Source organism: Antedon mediterranea, chromosome 1 (genome assembly GCF_964355755.1).
Source record: "Antedon mediterranea chromosome 1, ecAntMedi1.1, whole genome shotgun sequence".
NCBI classification, from domain to species: Eukaryota; Metazoa; Echinodermata; class Crinoidea; order Comatulida; family Antedonidae; genus Antedon; species Antedon mediterranea.
In genome coordinates, this window is record NC_092670.1 from 93,426 (window position 1) to 114,000 (window position 20,575).

Sequence of the window (20,575 nt, forward strand, 5' to 3'; positions counted from 1 at the left end):
TGACAGATAATGCCCCACCTTACCTAAATAATGTATTTACATTCAATGATATAAATTATAGTCTAAGGCACAGTGATACACATCTATTCATCCCAAAGCCAAAAACCGATTTTAAAAAACGAAGTCTGTCTTATCGTGGAGCAATTATATGGAATAGTCTCAATGTTGATACCCTTCCAAATTCAGTTAAGTTGTTTAAAACGTATCTGAAAAATGCATTGTAAAACATAATGGTATGGTAATCTACGATCTACATCCAACTTTTAAAATGGCTAAATACTATGTAAAATGTGTGTTTTATCACTATTATTTTAAGGTAAATGAAATCCAAAAGACTTATTATGTATTACAGTTGAATCCCCATGAATTCTACACTTCGATAAGGGTTTCCGTTTACACAGGAAGTACCGGTATGGTGTACCCTAAATAGAGGTGTCAGATGAAGGGGATTCTGCTGTAATTTTGTTTCTTTTCAATTTCAATTTTTTTCGTTTCTGTTGTATTTATATGGTGTTGATTTTTTTTGTTTTGTAATACAGTATCACGAACTTGTGTAAAAACAATCAATATTGATTGAACGAGTTGTACTGCACATCAGTCTCGTGTCTAAATAAAGTTTATATATATATATAAAGCGTGGTTCCCACTAGCGACGCAACGCAAGGACGTAACGCAACGCAAGTGAATTGACCAATCACAAGCGATGGCTTATTCGCTTGTGATTGCTAACTGTCTATAACATCTCTTGTCATTGGTTAAAACGCTTGCGTTGCGTTTACGTCCTTGCGTTACGTTCTACTGGGAACCAAGCTTAAGTGGGCAAAAATTGTCATGGGTTGCGATGGTGTTTAATTTTCATTTTATTTCATTATTTATGAATTTCTCCATTTTTTTCTGTATTTACATAACAAAAACAAAAAAACTGAAATTTGGTCAACCTAAGTGAATTAATCAATTGCTGATTTTATACACGGAGCTGCCCTTTAATCATTATTTGTCAGCAGCATTCATCACACACACACACACACACGTACCTAACCATGGATTATAAAGAGAGATAAAGATCTTTCGGTTTTCCCGCCTCAACGTTGGTGGCGCACCTCCGGGTTGTAAAAACTCAAATTTGATTGACGATCGATCGTCGTGTGTGTGTGAGAGAGGAGAGAGAACAACCCAGAGAGAGCCTATAGCTAGGCGCAGCTGAGAGCCCGAGAAAAGTAGGCTTTTATCAACTCAAAACCACATTTTTTTACGATATGGCTCCCCACAAACAATCATCTGTTCGGTGTAGTCCTAAGAAACTAAAAAATGAAGAAATAGAAGCGGATCATGAACTATTTCTTCAGGCATTTAAAAGTAAGTGTATCTATTTAAATTTGTCACACACACGGGTCACGGTGTCGTTTGTTGATGTTGGGTTCTTAATATTATTAATAAATAAGCCTAGCTAGGCTAGGCCAGGCCGACCAAGCATGTTGAATCACTTTTTGACTAATCTACCTAGGCGTAGTCTATGGCAGCAAGTCGACACTAGGTGTGTGAACTCGACCCCAACAACCAACCAAGTCAACTTGGTCTCAATAAAACCCATCGATGCCATTTTAAACCATTTGTTTTTACTCACCATCCATATCTTCTTTCTTGAACATCGACTTTTTTTGTCACCATTTTCCAAGACTCAAAAGAGGAATGCGTTTTTGTTTAGTTTTTTTTTATGGCCGGGGGCACGAGTGGGCTGTAAGTAGTCATTCATTGATTGCGCATGTACTATAAATTGTCGTAATGATGTTCGGCGCTACATTTTACGACTCATATTGGATAGCCACAGCGTTTGTTTTGTTTTTGAGGACCAGTAGCCTGAGTTATAGAGCATGAGGCCCAATTGTCTCATAGATAGACTTACATGGATCAAATTTAGTTTTATTAGAACACATATATATTTTTTTGTAGAACCTACTCAAATATATCGGTTCCTAAGAACACGCAACCTCATTGCTGTAAGTATAAATCATTAATAATTCATTTATTTATCTTTACATACGTTTTGTAAAGAATAGTTTGTTTTAATGCTACAACGAACATTTCTATTCTTTCACTCGGATTAAACATATATAAAAATACAAACAAATTTACTCGCAATTAAGGGAAGAGAAGAAGAACACACAAAAACAATGTGAAATTTAATAGATATTCAGTACATGATTTATACTGATGTGTATAACCTTATGAATTGGGTGGAACAACTTGGTACTCTTATGGTTAGTAACTAACAAACAATGTGAAATTTAATAGATATTCAGTACATGATTCATACTGATGTGTATAACCTTATGAATTGGGTGGAACAACTTGGTACTCTTATGGTTAGTAACTAACAAACAATGTGAAATTTAATAGATATTCAGTACATGATTCACTAAATACTGATGTGTATTATCTAACCTTATGAATTGGGTGGAACAACTTGGTACTCTTATGGTTAGTAGTTCACTAAATACTGATGTGTATTATCTAACCTTATGAATTGGGTGGAACAACCTGGTACTCTTATGGTTAGTAGTTCACTAAATACTGATGTGTATTATCTAACCTTATGAATTGGGTGGAACAACTTGGTACTCTTATGGTTAGTAACTAACAAAAAATAACAATGTGCCCACTTTCTTTTCCTAAAAGTCCATAACCATTTTTTGTTGTTAGATTTTCATTCATTTTAAATAAATTTTACATTAATTTCTTTTTGTCAGCCGGTATTTCTACACAGATCACTGACCTACCTCAAGAAACGAAATTCCAGAGATAATAAAAGAAGGTGAGACAAATCAATAACAAAATTAATCATTTTGTCCACTATTTTGACTTTTATCTAGTCCTCAATGCGGAATTTCATGAAATTGGTTTTATGTGTTTTAGAAAAGTTAAACATGTTGATGACATTTTAAAAACAGTAGAAGAAAAGCATTCAGAAAATCATAAAGACAAGTAAGTGCATTCTGAATTAATAATGCTTGATAAATAAGTACATACATAATAAAGACATTTTGAGTTCTCTATGACCTCATGATTAAGTAAGTAAGTCTCTATAACCATTAGCTATAATAAATACTTGCTTGATAAGTAAGTGCATTCTGAATTAATAATGCTTGATAAATAAGTACATACATAATAAAGACATTCTGAGTTCTCTATGACCTCATGATTAAGTAAGTAAGTCTCTATAACCATTAGCTATAATAAATACTTGCTTGATAAGTAAGAACATTCTGAATTAATAATGCTTGATAAATAAGTATATACATAATAAAGACATTCTGAGTTCTCTATGACCTCATGATTAAATAAGTAAGTCTCTATAACCATTAGCTATAATAAATACTTGCTTGATAAGTAAGTGCATTCTGAATTAATAATGCTTGATAAATAAGTATATACATAATAAAGACATTCTGAGTTCTCTATGACCTCATGATTAAATAAGTAAGTCTCTATAACCATTAGCTATAATAAATACTTGCTTGATAAGTAAGTGCATTCTGAATTAATAATGCTTGATAAATAAGTATATACATAATAAAGACATTCTGAGTTCTCTATGACCTCATGATTAAGTAAGTAAGTCGCTATAACCATTAGCTATAATAAATACTTGCTTGATAAGTAAGTGCATTCTGAATTAATAATGCTTGATAAATAAGTATATACATAATAAAGACATTCTGAGTTCTCTATGACCTCATGATTAAGTAAGTAAGTCTCTATAACCATTAGCTATAATAAATACTTGCTTGATAAGTAAGAACATTCTGAATTAATAATGCTTGATAAATAAGTATATACATAATAAAGACATTCTGAGTTCTCTATGACCTCATGATTAAGTAAGTAAGTCTCTATAACCATTAGCTATAATAAATACTTGCTTGATAAGTAAGTGCATTCTGAATTAATAATGCTTGATAAATAAGTATATACATAATAAAGACATTCTGAGTTCTCTATGACCTCATGATTAAATAAGTAAGTCTCTATAACCATTAGCTATAATAAATACTTGCTTGATAAGTAAGTGCATTCTGAATTAATAATGCTTGATAAATAAGTACCGGTATATACATAATAAAGACATTCTGAGTTCTCTATGACCTCATGATTAAGTAAGTAAGTCTCTATAACCATTAGCTATAATAAATACTTGCTTTATAAGTAAGTGCATTCTGAATTAATAATGCTTGATAAATAAGTATATACATAATAAATAAAGACAATTTCTGAGTTCTCTATGACCTCATAATTAAGTAAGTAAGTCTCTATAACCATTAGCTATAATAAATACTTGCTTGATAAGTAAGTGCATTCTGAATTAATAATGTTTGATAAATAAGTACATACATAATAAAGACATTCTGAGTTCTCTATGACCTCATGATTAAGTAAGTAAGTCTCTATAGCCATTAGCTATAATAAATACTTGCTTGATAAGTAAGAACATTCTGAATTAATAATGCTTGATAAATAAGTATATACATAATAAAGACATTTTGAGTTCTCTATGACCTCATGATTAAGTAAGTAAGTCTCTATAACCATTAGCTATAATAAATACTTGCTTGATAAGTAAGAACATTCTGAATTAATAATGCTTGATAAATAAGTATATACATAATAAATAAAGACAATTTCTGAGTTCTCTATGACCTCATGATTAAGTAAGTAAGTCTCTATAACCATTAGCTATAATAAATACTTGCTTGATTGATAAGTAAGTGCATTCTGAATTAATAATGCTTGATAAATAAGTATATACATAATAAAGACATTCTGAGTTCTCTATGACCTCATGATTAAGTAAGTAAGTCTCTATAACCATTAGCTATAATAAATACTTGCTTGATAAGTAAGAACATTCTGAATTAATAATGCTTGATAAATAAGTATATACATAATAAAGACATTCTGAGTTCTCTATGACCTCATGATTAAGTAAGTAAGTCTCTATAACCATTAGCTATAATAAATACTTGCTTGATAAGTAAGAACATTCTGAATTAATAATGCTTGATAAATAAGTATATACATAATAAAGACATTCTGAGTTCTCTATGACCTCATGATTAAGTAAGTAAGTCTCTATAACCATTAGCTATAATAAATACTTGCTTGATAAGTAAGTGCATTCTGAATTAATAATGCTTGATAAATAAGTATATACATAATAAAGACATTCTGAGTTCTCTATGACCTCATGATTAAATAAGTAAGTCTCTATAACCATTAGCTATAATAAATACTTGCTTGATAAGTAAGAACATTCTGAATTAATAATGCTTGATAAATAAGTATATACATAATAAAGACATTCTGAGTTCTCTATGACCTCATGATTAAGTAAGTAAGTCTCTATAACCATTAGCTATAATAAATACTTGCTTGATAAGTAAGTGCATTCTGAATTAATAATGCTTGATAAATAAGTATATACATAATAAAGACATTCTGAGTTCTCTATGACCTCATGATTAAATAAGTAAGTCTCTATAACCATTAGCTATAATAAATACTTGCTTGATAAGTAAGTGCATTCTGAATTAATAATGCTTGATAAATAAGTATATACATAATAAAGACATTCTGAGTTCTCTATGACCTCATGATTAAGTAAGTAAGTCTCTATAACCATTAGCTATAATAAATACTTGCTTGATAAGTAAGTGCATTCTGAATTAATAATGCTTGATAAATAAGTATATACATAATAAAGACATTCTGAGTTCTCTATGACCTCATGATTAAGTAAGTAAGTCTCTATAACCATTAGCTATAATAAATACTTGCTTGATAAGTAAGTGCATTCTGAATTAATAATGCTTGATAAATAAGCATATACATAATAAAGACATTCTGAGTTCTCTATGACCTCATGATTAAGTAAGTAAGTCTCTATAACCATTAGCTATAATAAATACTTGCTTGATAAGTAAGAACATTCTGAATTAATAATGCTTGATAAATAAGTATATACATAATAAAGACATTCTGAGTTCTCTATGACCTCATGATTAAGTAAGTAAGTCTCTATAACCATTAGCTATAATAAATACTTGCTTGATAAGTAAGTGCATTCTGAATTAATAATGCTTGATAAATAAGTATATACATAATAAAGACATTCTGAGTTCTCTATGACCTCATGATTAAATAAGTAAGTCTCTATAACCATTAGCTATAATAAATACTTGCTTGATAAGTAAGAACATTCTGAATTAATAATGCTTGATAAATAAGTATATACATAATAAAGACATTCTGAGTTCTCTATGACCTCATGATTAAGTAAGTAAGTCTCTATAACCATTAGCTATAATAAATACTTGCTTGATAAGTAAGTGCATTCTGAATTAATAATGCTTGATAAATAAGTATATACATAATAAAGACATTCTGAGTTCTCTATGACCTCATGATTAAATAAGTAAGTCTCTATAACCATTAGCTATAATAAATACTTGCTTGATAAGTAAGTGCATTCTGAATTAATAATGCTTGATAAATAAGTATATACATAATAAAGACATTCTGAGTTCTCTATGACCTCATGATTAAGTAAGTAAGTCTCTATAACCATTAGCTATAATAAATACTTGCTTGATAAGTAAGTGCATTCTGAATTAATAATGCTTGATAAATAAGTATATACATAATAAAGACATTCTGAGTTCTCTATGACCTCATGATTAAGTAAGTAAGTCTCTATAACCATTAGCTATAATAAATACTTGCTTGATAAGTAAGTGCATTCTGAATTAATAATGCTTGATAAATAAGCATATACATAATAAAGACATTCTGAGTTCTCTATGACCTCATGATTAAGTAAGTAAGTCTCTATAACCATTAGCTATAATAAATACTTGCTTGATAAGTAAGTGCATTCTGAATTAATAATGCTTGATAAATAAGTATATACATAATAAAGACATTCTGAGTTCTCTATGACCTCATGATTAAGTAAGTAAGTCTCTATAACCATTAGCTATAATAAATAATTGCTTGATAAGTAAGAACATTCTTTTTAGTTATTGGCCTAATAGTTCATTCTTTTAGAGTGGTCTGATAAGTAAGTACATTTTTTATAATAGTGGGCTATTGAAAAAGAAGTACATTCCCTATCACTCAGTGCATTTACACTCCCTGACATGTTTATGTCTAGAGCATAATTATGTTTGCCTACAGATTTACTATACAGTATGTGAAATCAAAGTATAATTTGGTGGGGTGTTTTTTTGTTGTTTTTTTTCCAGATTTTTAGGAGATTTTTTGGAGCTGAAATTTGGTGGATTTTTTCCAAATGATGGTATGTTGCACATATTTTGCACTAATTTGTGATACATTTTAGTATAAAGGGATAGGCAGTTTTTGAAATATCACATATTTTAGATTCTAATTTTTACAAATACTGTATAAAAAATGTAAGCACCATTGAGTGTTTTAATATGATGTTTATTTTGACAGTGTAGTTACATTAGTATTTAAGTAACAAACTCATAAATGCTGTATATCTAAATGATCTATAGTATTTAATTCACAAACTGATCAATATAAATATCTTATTTTGTAGTTCCAATACTTTCCCAAGAAAGTTGTGCCACTCTTGAAATATCTCTAATTAAAATTTGTCACAAGCGTAGAAAGGTGAGTTGTTTCATAAAACCAAAAAGACAGGTAACTAAGTATCCTATTACTATACAAAGCTTTAAACTTTATTGTCTAACATCATACATACTTTAAATTTAATATATTATTTATATTATTAAATAATAATAGTAATTTGATAATCAGTGAATGAGTTTTTTCTGTTTCTGCAGGATACTTCACCGTATGAACCCATACAAGTAGGAAGATGCCGTGTACCAATTGACCCAGCTGACCTTTCCACTGAGTTGCATTCCACAATATCCATAAACAGCCAGCTTTTGGACTCCACCAATGGCCACACTCCTAACTCATATGTGCTACATTTTAAAGTCCATTTCCAAATTTTGACGACAGAAAAACTATGCAATTATGTTTCTGAAGAGTGTTCTCTGGGTAATTACATTAGTTTAGTATAACAACAATTATTAACTGTACTGTATAATTGTTGTTGAAACTAAGCTATATAAGATATCAAATATTTATTGTTCCATCATAAAATATGTTGGAAATTAATTTTACAAATGGCATACAAATACAAAAATACATATAAACAATACAAATGTAAATATAAAAAGAAAACATGTACTTACACTAAATAGGTGAACTGGATACGTTCATTAATGCTAAACCACCATTGACAACTTTCAGTTTTACTTTTGTAGATGAAACACCAAACAAACGTAGACGTCCCTCACGTTCACAAGACACAATGGAAAACATAACATATACCTCAGAGCTAGCCGTTCTTGATAAGTATGGTCGATGTCAACTAACTCCAGCAAAGTATGAACTTGTCTTCCAAGAAACCAAAGTTAAAGGAACCAAAAATGCATCATGGGAAACAATTATGGAAGGCAAAGTATGAAATAATTTATTATAATTTCATGTTTGTTTATGAACATTTGTAGTGGGTATGTGTAAGCTTGATAGAGGATTTGTAAACACAAAGGTTCTGAAATATAGTTTTAGTATGACTTTCCAGGACTTTCTATGCGGTGATTTATTCTAGATATAATGGTCATTTGGCTCAACGTATTGGAAATATCTAATCTGTGCAAACTCCACAGCCATTTACAAAGTTCTGAAAAACATTCTTATTAAGACTAGCAAGTTGTGGATGAGAGCAAAATATTCTTGGAAAAAATTAGTTTAAATACAAATTTAATGTTATGATCTAGTTTTTACAAATACTTTCTGTTTCATCATCATCATCTTCCGTTACGCTATTCGTCTTGGGTAGACATTACGTACGCTAATCGTTTCCATGACTCTCTTTCGGTGGTCTGATGGTCTGTCATTAATTTTGCGATCGATGTATTTGCTTTTTTGAGTTCTTTATTTATGTTTCCTATCTGTTTATTCACTAAAATATTTGATTCTAATAATGTCTTTATACACAGAATGTTCAACCTTTTGAGCTGATCAACAAAGGCCCTGTTCTTAAATTCCATACTGTTTGGCACCGGGAACAAAATGGAGTTTTAAACGGCTCTACAAACATACCAAATGGTTTAAACCATTATTCATCAGTTGAAGATGATGAAGAAGATATAACAGGTAATGCCAGAAAACAAATTAACAAAGCATACTATCCTACATACTACTGCATTAGATCTATGCTTATCACCACTATTTTGCCAGTCAAAATTCCCTATAGTTGAAGTATCCAGAATTTCTGTAGTTTTAAACTTAGGCATTTTTATTCAATAAATATTCAAATATGTGTATATTAATATGACTATTATTACTATTTAAAGCAATAAAAAATAAGGAGGCAGTAGTAGAGAAACTTGGTAAAGATCTCAAAATGGTTTCTGAGAAAAGAAAACATCGAGTATTTTACCAATTCCTGTATAACAATAATACAAAACAACAAACAGAAGCTAGAGAGAATATGCATTGTCCATGGTGTTCACTCAATTGTATGCAGCTGTATGGCCTGCTTAAACATCTTACTCTCTGTCACAGTAGATTTAACTTTACGTATATTGTAAGTATACACTATTGTTTGTTTTTTAATCAATTAATGAAAATTAATACATTATTGAAATAAATTGAATAATTATTTATATATGGTAAATCGATCATTTGTAATTTTGTATTTTTTTTATAGCCTTGTGAATCAAACACAAACATAAATGTAACATTAAATGAGCATTTTGTACTTTTCTTATAGCCATGTGAATCAAACACACGCATAAATGTAACATTAAATGAGCATTTTGTACTTTTCTTATAGCCATGTGAATCAAACACACGCATAGATGTAACATTAAATGAGCATTTTGTATTTTTCTTATAGCCATGTGAATCAAACACACGCATAGATGTAACATTAAATGAGCATTTTGTACTTTTCTTATAGCCATGTGAATCAAACACACGCATAGATGTAACATTAAATGAGCATTTTGTACTTTTCTTATAGCCATGTGAATCAAACACGCGCATAAATGTAACATTAAATGAGCATTTTGTACTTTTCTTATAGCCATGTGAATCAAACAAAGGCATAGATGTAACATTAAATGAGCATTTTGTACTTTTCTTATAGCCATGTGAATCAAACACACGCATTGATGTAACATTAAATGAGCATTTTGTACTTTTCTTAAAGCCATGTACGTGAATCAAACACACGCATAGATGTAACATTAAATGAGCATTTTGTACTTTTCTTATAGCCATGTGAATCAAACACACGCATTGATGTAACATTAAATGAGCATTTTGTACTTTTCTTATAGCCATGTGAATCAAACACACGCATTGATGTAACATTAAATGAGCATTTTGTACATTTCTTATAGCCATATGAATCAAACACACGCATTGATGTAACATTAAATGAGCATTTTGTACTTTTCTTATAGCCATGTGAATCAAACACACGCATTGATGTAACATTAAATGAGCATTTTGTATTTTTCTTATAGCCATGTGAATCAAACACACGCATTGATGTAACATTAAATGAGCATTTTGTACTTTTCTTATAGCCATGTGAATCAAACACACGCATTGATGCAACATTAAATGAGCATTTTGTACTTTTCTTATAGCCATGTGAATCAAACACACGCATAAATGTAACATTAAATGAGCATTTTGTACTTTTCTTTTAGCCATGTGAATCAAACACACGCATTGATGTAACATTAAATGAACATTTTGTACTTTTCTTATAGCCATGTGAATCAAACACACGCATAGATGTAACATTAAATGAGCATTTTGTACTTTTCTTATAGCCATGTGAATCAAACACACGCATAGATGTAACATTAAATGAGCATTTTGTACTTTTCTTATAGCCATGTGAATCAAACACACGCATTGATGTAACATTAAATGAGCATTTTGTACTTTTCTTATAGCCATATGAATCGAACACACGCATAGATGTAACATTAAATGAGCATTTTGTACTTTTCTTATAGCCATGTGAATCAAACACACGCATAGATGTAACATTAAATGAGCATTTTGTACTTTTCTTATAGCCATGTGAATCAAACACACGCATTGATGTAACATTAAATGAGCATTTTGTACTTTTCTTATAGCCATATGAATCAAACACACGCATAGATGTAACATTAAATGAGCATTTTGTACTTTTCTTATAGCCATGTGAATCAAACACACGCATAGATGTAACATTAAATGAGCATTTTGTACTTTTCTTATAGCCATGTGAATCAAACACACGCATAGATGTAACATTAAATGAGCATTTTGTACTCTTCTTATAGCCATGTGAATCAAACACACGCATTGATGTAACATTAAATGAGCATTTTGTACTTTTCTTATAGCCATGTGAATCAAACACACACATAGATGTAACATTAAATGAGCATTTTGTACTTTTCTTATAGCCATGTGAATCAAACACACGCATTGATGTAACATTAAATGAGCATTTTGTATTTTTCTTATAGCCATGTGAATCAAACACACTCATTGATGTAACATTAAATGAGCATTTTGTACTTTTCTTATAGCCATGTGAATCAAACACACGCATAGATGTAACATTAAATGAGCATTTTGTATTTTTCTTATAGCCATGTGAATCAAACACACGCATAGATGTAACATTAAATGAGCATTTTGTACTTTTCTTATAGCCATGTGAATCAAACACACGCATAGATGTAACATTAAATGAGCATTTTGTACTTTTCTTATAGCCATGTGAATCAAACACACACATAGATGTAACATTAAATGAGCATTTTGTACTTTTCTTATAGCCATGTGAATCAAACAAAGGCATTGATGTAACATTAAATGAGCATTTTGTACTTTTCTTATAGCTATGTGAATCAAACACACGCATTGATGTAACATTAAATGAGCATTTTGTATTTTTCTTATAGCCATGTGAATCAAACACGCTCATTGATGTAACATTAAATGAGCATTTTGTATTTTTCTTATAGCCATGTGAATCAAACACACGCATAAATGTAACATTAAATTAGCATTTTGTACTTTTCTTATAGCCATGTGAATCAAACACACGCATAGATGTAACATTAAATGAGCATTTTGTACTTTTCTTATAGCCATGTGAATCAAACACACGCATTGATGTAACATTAAATGAGCATTTTGTACTTTTCTTATAGCCATGTGAATCAAACACACGCATAGATGTAACATTAAATGAGCATTTTGTACTTTTCTTATAGCCATGTGAATCAAACACACGCATTGATGTAACATTAAATGAGCATTTTGTACTTTTCTTAAAGCCATGTACGTGAATCAAACACACGCATAGATGTAACATTAAAAAAGCATTTTGTACTTTTCTTATAGCCATGTGAATCAAACACACGCATAGATGTAACATTAAATGAGCATTTTGTACTTTTCTTATAGCCATGTGAATCAAACACACGCATTGATGTAACATTAAATGAGCATTTTGTACTTTTCTTATAGCCATGTGAATCAAACACACGCATTGATGTAACATTAAATGAGCATTTTGTATTTTTCTTATAGCCATGTGAATCAAACACGCTCATTGATGTAACATTAAATGAGCATTTTGTAATTTTCTTATAGCCATGTGAATCAAACACACGCATAAATGTAACATTAAATTAGCATTTTGTACTTTTCTTATAGCCATGTGAATCAAACACAGGCATTGATGTAACATTAAATGAGCATTTTGTACTTTTCTTATAGCCATGTGAATCAAACACATGCATAGATGTAACATTAAATGAGCATTTTGTACTTTTCTTATAGCCATATGAATCAAACACACGCATTGATGTAACATTAAATGAGCATTTTGTACTTTTCTTATAGCCATGTGAATCAAACACACGCATAGATGTAACATTAAATGAGCATTTTGTACTTCTCTTATAGCCATGTGAATCAAACACACACATAGATGTAACATTAAATGAGCATTTTGTACTTTTCTTATAGCCATGTGAATCAAACACACGCATAGATGTAACATTAAATGAGCATTTTGTACTTTTCTTATAGCCATGTGAATCAAACACACGCATAGATGTAACATTAAATGAGCATTTTGTATTTTTCTTATAGCCATATGAATCAAACACACGCATAGATGTAACATTAAATGAGCATTTTGTACTTTTCTTATAGCCATGTGAATCAAACACACGCATAGATGTAACATTAAATGAGCATTTTGTACTTTTCTTATAGCCATGTGAATCAAACACACGCATAGATGTAACATTAAATGAGCATTTTGTATTTTTCTTATAGCCATATGAATCAAACACACGCATAGATGTAACATTAAATGAGCATTTTGTACTTTTCTTATAGCCATGTGAATCAAACACACGCATAGATGTAACATTAAATGAGCATTTTGATGGGTCATATGCCGGTAATCCTCAGAACCTTACTTCACATGCTGGATATGCATTCAGTCGTAATGGACCATGCCGTAGAACACCGGTCACTCAAATACTAGTTATGAAGTAAATATGCCATATTATTCAATAACACACTAAACATTCAGTCGTAATGGACCATGCCGTAGAACACCGGTCACTCAAATACTAGTTATGAAGTAAATATGCCATATTATTAATAACACACTAAACATTCAGTCGTAATGGACCATGCCGTAGAACACCGGTCACTCAAATACTAGGTATGAAGTAAATATGCCATATTATTAATAACACACTAAACATTCAGTCGTAATGGACCATGCCGTAGAACACCGGTCACACAAATACTAGTTATGAAGTAAATATGCCATATTATTCAATGACACACTAAACATTCAGTCGTAATGGACCATGCCGTAGAACACCGGTCACTCAAATACTAGGTATGAAGTAAATATGCCATATTATTAATAACACACTAAACATTCAGTCGTAATAGACCATGCCGTAGAACACCGGTCACTCAAATACTAGGTATGAAGTAAATATGCCATATTATTAATAACACACTAAACATTCAGTCGTAATGGACCATGCCGTAGAACACCGGTCACTCAAATACTAGGTATGAAGTAAATATTCCATATTATTCAATGACACACTAAACATTCAGTCGTAATGGACCATGCCGTAGAACACCGGTCACTCAAATACTAGGTATGAAGTAAATGTGCCATATTATTCAATAACACACTAAACATTCAGTCGTAATGGACCATGCCGTAGAACACTGGTCACTCAAATACTAGGTATGAAGTAAATATGCCATATTATTCAATGACACACTAAACATTCAGTCGTAATGGACTATGCCGTAGAACACCGGTCACTCAAATACTAGGTATGAAGTAAATGTGCCATATTATTCAATAACACACTAAACATTCAGTCGTAATGGACCATGCCGTAGAACACCGGTCACTCAAATACTAGTTATGAAGTAAATATGCCATATTATTAATAACACACTAAACATTCAGTCGTAATGGACCATGCCGTAGAACACCGGTCACTCAAATACTAGGTATGAAGTAAATATGCCATATTATTAATAACACACTAAACATTCAGTCGTAATGGACCATGCCGTAGAACACCGGTCACTCAAATACTAGGTATGAAGTAAATATGCCATATTATTAATAACACACTAAACATTCAGTCGTAATGGACCATGCCGTAGAACACCGGTCACTCAAATACTAGTTATGAAGTAAATATGCCATATTATTCAATAACACACTAAATATTCAGTCGTAATGGACCATGCCGTAGAACACCGGTCACTCAAATACTAGGTATGAAGTAAATATTCCATATTATTCAATGACACACTAAACATTCAGTCGTAATGGACCATGCCGTAGAACACCGGTCACTCAAATACTAGGTATGAAGTAAATATGCCATATTATTAATTGACACACTAAACATTCAGTCGTAATGGACCATGCCGTAGAACACCGGTCACTCAAATACTAGGTATGAAGTAAATATTCCATATTATTCAATGACACACTAAACATTCAGTCGTAATGGACCATGCCGTAGAACACCGGTCACTCAAATACTAGGTATGAAGTAAATATTCCATATTATTCAATGACACACTAAACATTCAGTCGTAATGGACCATGCCGTAGAACACCGGTCACTCAAATACTAGTTATGAAGTAAATATGCCATATTATTAATAACACACTAAACATTCAGTCGTAATGGACCATGCCGTAGAACACCGGTCACTCAAATACTAGGTATGAAGTAAATATGCCATATTATTCAATAACACACTAAACATTCAGTCGTAATGGACCATGCCGTAGAACACCGGTCACTCAAATACTAGGTATGAAGTAAATATTCCATATTATTCAATGACACACTAAACATTCAGTCGTAATGGACCATGCCGTAGAACACCGGTCACTCAAATACTAGGTATGAAGTAAATATTCCATATTATTCAATGACACACTAAACATTCAGTCGTAATGGACGATGCTGTAGAACACTGGTCACTCAAATACTAGGTATGAAGTAAATATGCCATATTATTCAATAACACACTAAACATTCAGTCGTAATGGACCATGCCGTAGAACACCGGTCACTCAAATACTAGTTATGAAGTAAATATGCCATATTATTAATAACACACTAAACATTCAGTCGTAATGGACCATGCCGTAGAACACCGGTCACTCAAATACTAGTTATGAAGTAAATATGCCATATTATTCAATAACACACTAAACATTCAGTCGTAATGGACCATGCCGTAGAACACCGGTCACTCAAATACTAGTTATGAAGTAAATATGCCATATTATTCAATGACACACTAAACATTCAGTCGTAATAGACCATGCCGTAGAACACCGGTCACTCAAATACTAGTTATGAAGTAAATATGCCATATTATTAATAACACACTAAACATTCAGTCGTAATGGACCATGCCGTAGAACACCGGTCACTCAAATACTAGGTATGAAGTAAATATGCCATATTATTCAATGACACACTAAACATTCAGTCGTAATGGACCATGCCGTAGAACACCGGTCACTCAAATACTAGGTATGAAGTAAATATGCCATATTATTAATAACACACTAAACATTCAGTCGTAATGGACCATGCCGTAGAACACCGGTCACTCAAATACTAGGTATGAAGTAAATATTCCATATTATTCAATGACACACTAAACATTCAGTCGTAATGGACCATGCCGTAGAACACCGGTCACTCAAATACTAGGTATGAAGTAAATATGCCATATTATTAATAACACACTAAACATTCAGTCGTAATGGACCATGCCGTAAAACACCGGTCACTCAAATACTAGTTATGAAGTAAATATGCCATATTATTCAATAACACACTAAACATTCAGTCGTAATGGACCATGCCGTAGAACACCGGTCACTCAAATACTAGGTATGAAGTAAATATGCCATATTATTAATTGACACACTAAACATTCAGTCGTAATGGACCATGCCGTAGAACACCGGTCACTCAAATACTAGGTATGAAGTAAATATTCCATATTATTCAATGACACACTAAACATTCAGTCGTAATGGACCATGCCGTAGAACACCGGTCACTCAAATACTAGGTATGAAGTAAATATTCCATATTATTCAATGACACACTAAACATTCAGTCGTAATGGACCATGCCGTAGAACACCGGTCACTCAAATACTAGTTATGAAGTAAATATGCCATATTATTAATAACACACTAAACATTCAGTCGTAATGGACCATGCCGTAGAACACCGGTCACACAAATACTAGTTATGAAGTAAATATGCCATATTATTCAATGACACACTAAACATTCAGTCGTAATGGACCATGCCGTAGAACACCGGTCACTCAAATACTAGGTATGAAGTAAATATGCCATATTATTAATAACACACTAAACATTCAGTCGTAATAGACCATGCCGTAGAACACCGGTCACTCAAATACTAGGTATGAAGTAAATATGCCATATTATTAATAACACACTAAACATTCAGTCGTAATGGACCATGCCGTAGAACACCGGTCACTCAAATACTAGGTATGAAGTAAATATTCCATATTATTCAATGACACACTAAACATTCAGTCGTAATGGACCATGCCGTAGAACACCGGTCACTCAAATACTAGGTATGAAGTAAATGTGCCATATTATTCAATAACACACTAAACATTCAGTCGTAATGGACCATGCCGTAGAACACTGGTCACTCAAATACTAGGTATGAAGTAAATATGCCATATTATTCAATGACACACTAAACATTCAGTCGTAATGGACTATGCCGTAGAACACCGGTCACTCAAATACTAGGTATGAAGTAAATGTGCCATATTATTCAATAACACACTAAACATTCAGTCGTAATGGACCATGCCGTAGAACACCGGTCACTCAAATACTAGTTATGAAGTAAATATGCCATATTATTAATAACACACTAAACATTCAGTCGTAATGGACCATGCCGTAGAACACCGGTCACTCAAATACTAGGTATGAAGTAAATATGCCATATTATTAATAACACACTAAACATTCAGTCGTAATGGACCATGCCGTAGAACACCGGTCACTCAAATACTAGGTATGAAGTAAATATGCCATATTATTAATAACACACTAAACATTCAGTCGTAATGGACCATGCCGTAGAACACCGGTCACTCAAATACTAGTTATGAAGTAAATATGCCATATTATTCAATAACACACTAAATATTCAGTCGTAATGGACCATGCCGTAGAACACCGGTCACTCAAATACTAGGTATGAAGTAAATATTCCATATTATTCAATGACACACTAAACATTCAGTCGTAATGGACCATGCCGTAGAACACCGGTCACTCAAATACTAGGTATGAAGTAAATATGCCATATTATTAATTGACACACTAAACATTCAGTCGTAATGGACCATGCCGTAGAACACCGGTCACTCAAATACTAGGTATGAAGTAAATATTCCATATTATTCAATGACACACTAAACATTCTGTCGTAATGGACCATGCCGTAGAACACCGGTCACTCAAATACTAGGTATGAAGTAAATATTCCATATTATTCAATGACACACTAAACATTCAGTCGTAATGGACCATGCCGTAGAACACCGGTCACTCAAATACTAGTTATGAAGTAAATATGCCATATTATTAATAACACACTAAACATTCAGTCGTAATGGACCATGCCGTAGAACACCGGTCACTCAAATACTAGGTATGAAGTAAATATGCCATATTATTCAATAACACACTAAACATTCAGTCGTAATGGACCATGCCGTAGAACACCGGTCACTCAAATACTAGGTATGAAGTAAATATTCCATATTATTCAATGACACACTAAACATTCAGTCGTAATGGACCATGCCGTAGAACACCGGTCACTCAAATACTAGGTATGAAGTAAATATTCCATATTATTCAATGACACACTAAACATTCAGTCGTAATGGACGATGCTGTAGAACACTGGTCACTCAAATACTAGGTATGAAGTAAATATGCCATATTATTCAATAACACACTAAACATTCAGTCGTAATGGACCATGCCGTAGAACACCGGTCACTCAAATACTAGTTATGAAGTAAATATGCCATATTATTAATAACACACTAAACATTCAGTCGTAATGGACCATGCCGTAGAACACCGGTCACTCAAATACTAGTTATGAAGTAAATATGCCATATTATTCAATAACACACTAAACATTCAGTCGTAATGGACCATGCCGTAGAACACCGGTCACTCAAATACTAGTTATGAAGTAAATATGCCATATTATTCAATGACACACTAAACATTCAGTCGTAATAGACCATGCCGTAGAACACCGGTCACTCAAATACTAGTTATGAAGTAAATATGCCATATTATTAATAACACACTAAACATTCAGTCGTAATGGACCATGCCGTAGAACACCGGTCACTCAAATACTAGGTATGAAGTAAATATGCCATATTATTCAATGACACACTAAACATTCAGTCGTAATGGACCATGCCGTAGAACACCGGTCACTCAAATACTAGGTATGAAGTAAATATGCCATATTATTAATAACACACTAAACATTCAGTCGTAATGGACCATGCCGTAGAACACCGGTCACTCAAATACTAGGTATGAAGTAAATATTCCATATTATTCAATGACACACTAAACATTCAGTCGTAATGGACCATGCCGTAGAACACCGGTCACTCAAATACTAGGTATGAAGTAAATATGCCATATTATTAATAACACACTAAACATTCAGTCGTAATGGACCATGCCGTAGAACACCGGTCACTCAAATACTAGTTATGAAGTAAATATGCCATATTATTCAATAACACACTAAACATTCAGTCGTAATGGACCATGCCGTAGAACACCGGTCACTCAAATACTAGGTATGAAGTAAATATGCCATATTATTAATTGACACACTAAACATTCAGTCGTAATGGACCATGCCGTAGAACACCGGTCACTCAAATACTAGGTATGAAGTAAATATTCCATATTATTCAATGACACACTAAACATTCAGTCGTAATGGACCATGCCGTAGAACACCGGTCACTCAAATACTAGGTATGAAGTAAATATTCCATATTATTCAATGACACACTAAACATTCAGTCGTAATGGACCATGCCGTAGAACACCGGTCACTCAAATACTAGTTATGAAGTAAATATGCCATATTATTAATAACACACTAAACATTCAGTCGTAATGGACCATGCCGTAGAACACCGGTCACTCAAATACTAGGTATGAAGTAAATATGCCATATTATTCAATAACACACTAAACATTCAGTCGTAATGGACCATGCCGTAGAACACCGGTCACTCAAATACTAGGTATGAAGTAAATATTCCATATTATTCAATGACACACTAAACATTCAGTCGTAATGGACCATGCCGTAGAACACCGGTCACTCAAATACTAGGTATGAAGTAAATATTCCATATTATTCAATGACACACTAAACATTCAGTCGTAATGGACGATGCTGTAGAACACTGGTCACTCAAATACTAGGTATGAAGTAAATATGCCATATTATTCAATAACACACTAAACATTCAGTCGTAATGGACCATGCCGTAGAACACCGGTCACTCAAATACTAGTTATGAAGTAAATATGCCATATTATTAATAACACACTAAACATTCAGTCGTAATGGACCATGCCGTAGAACACCGGTCACTCAAATACTAGTTATGAAGTAAATATGCCATATTATTCAATAACACACTAAACATTCAGTCGTAATGGACCATGCCGTAGAACACCGGTCACTCAAATACTAGTTATGAAGTAAATATGCCA

At 32.3% G+C, this 20,575-nt stretch overlaps 1 protein-coding gene across 1 annotated transcript in view; it reads left to right on the forward strand.

The window, feature by feature from the left end:
• Nucleotides 1–1,165: 1,165 nt before the first annotated feature.
• The window catches only part of LOC140051595 (polycomb protein suz12-like), a 27,375-nt gene continuing 7,965 nt past the window's right edge, over nucleotides 1,166–20,575 (forward strand). Inside the window, exons 1-11 of the mRNA XM_072096859.1 lie at nucleotides 1,166–1,356; nucleotides 1,951–1,997; nucleotides 2,748–2,812; nucleotides 2,914–2,982; nucleotides 7,299–7,351; nucleotides 7,616–7,689; nucleotides 7,863–8,085; nucleotides 8,355–8,551; nucleotides 9,093–9,249; nucleotides 9,450–9,682; nucleotides 13,531–13,688. Coding sequence (XP_071952960.1) covers nucleotides 1,257–1,356; nucleotides 1,951–1,997; nucleotides 2,748–2,812; nucleotides 2,914–2,982; nucleotides 7,299–7,351; nucleotides 7,616–7,689; nucleotides 7,863–8,085; nucleotides 8,355–8,551; nucleotides 9,093–9,249; nucleotides 9,450–9,682; nucleotides 13,531–13,688 — 1,376 coding nt within the window. The 5' untranslated portion in view covers nucleotides 1,166–1,256. The remainder of the gene's footprint in view (nucleotides 1,357–1,950; nucleotides 1,998–2,747; nucleotides 2,813–2,913; nucleotides 2,983–7,298; nucleotides 7,352–7,615; nucleotides 7,690–7,862; nucleotides 8,086–8,354; nucleotides 8,552–9,092; nucleotides 9,250–9,449; nucleotides 9,683–13,530; nucleotides 13,689–20,575) is intronic.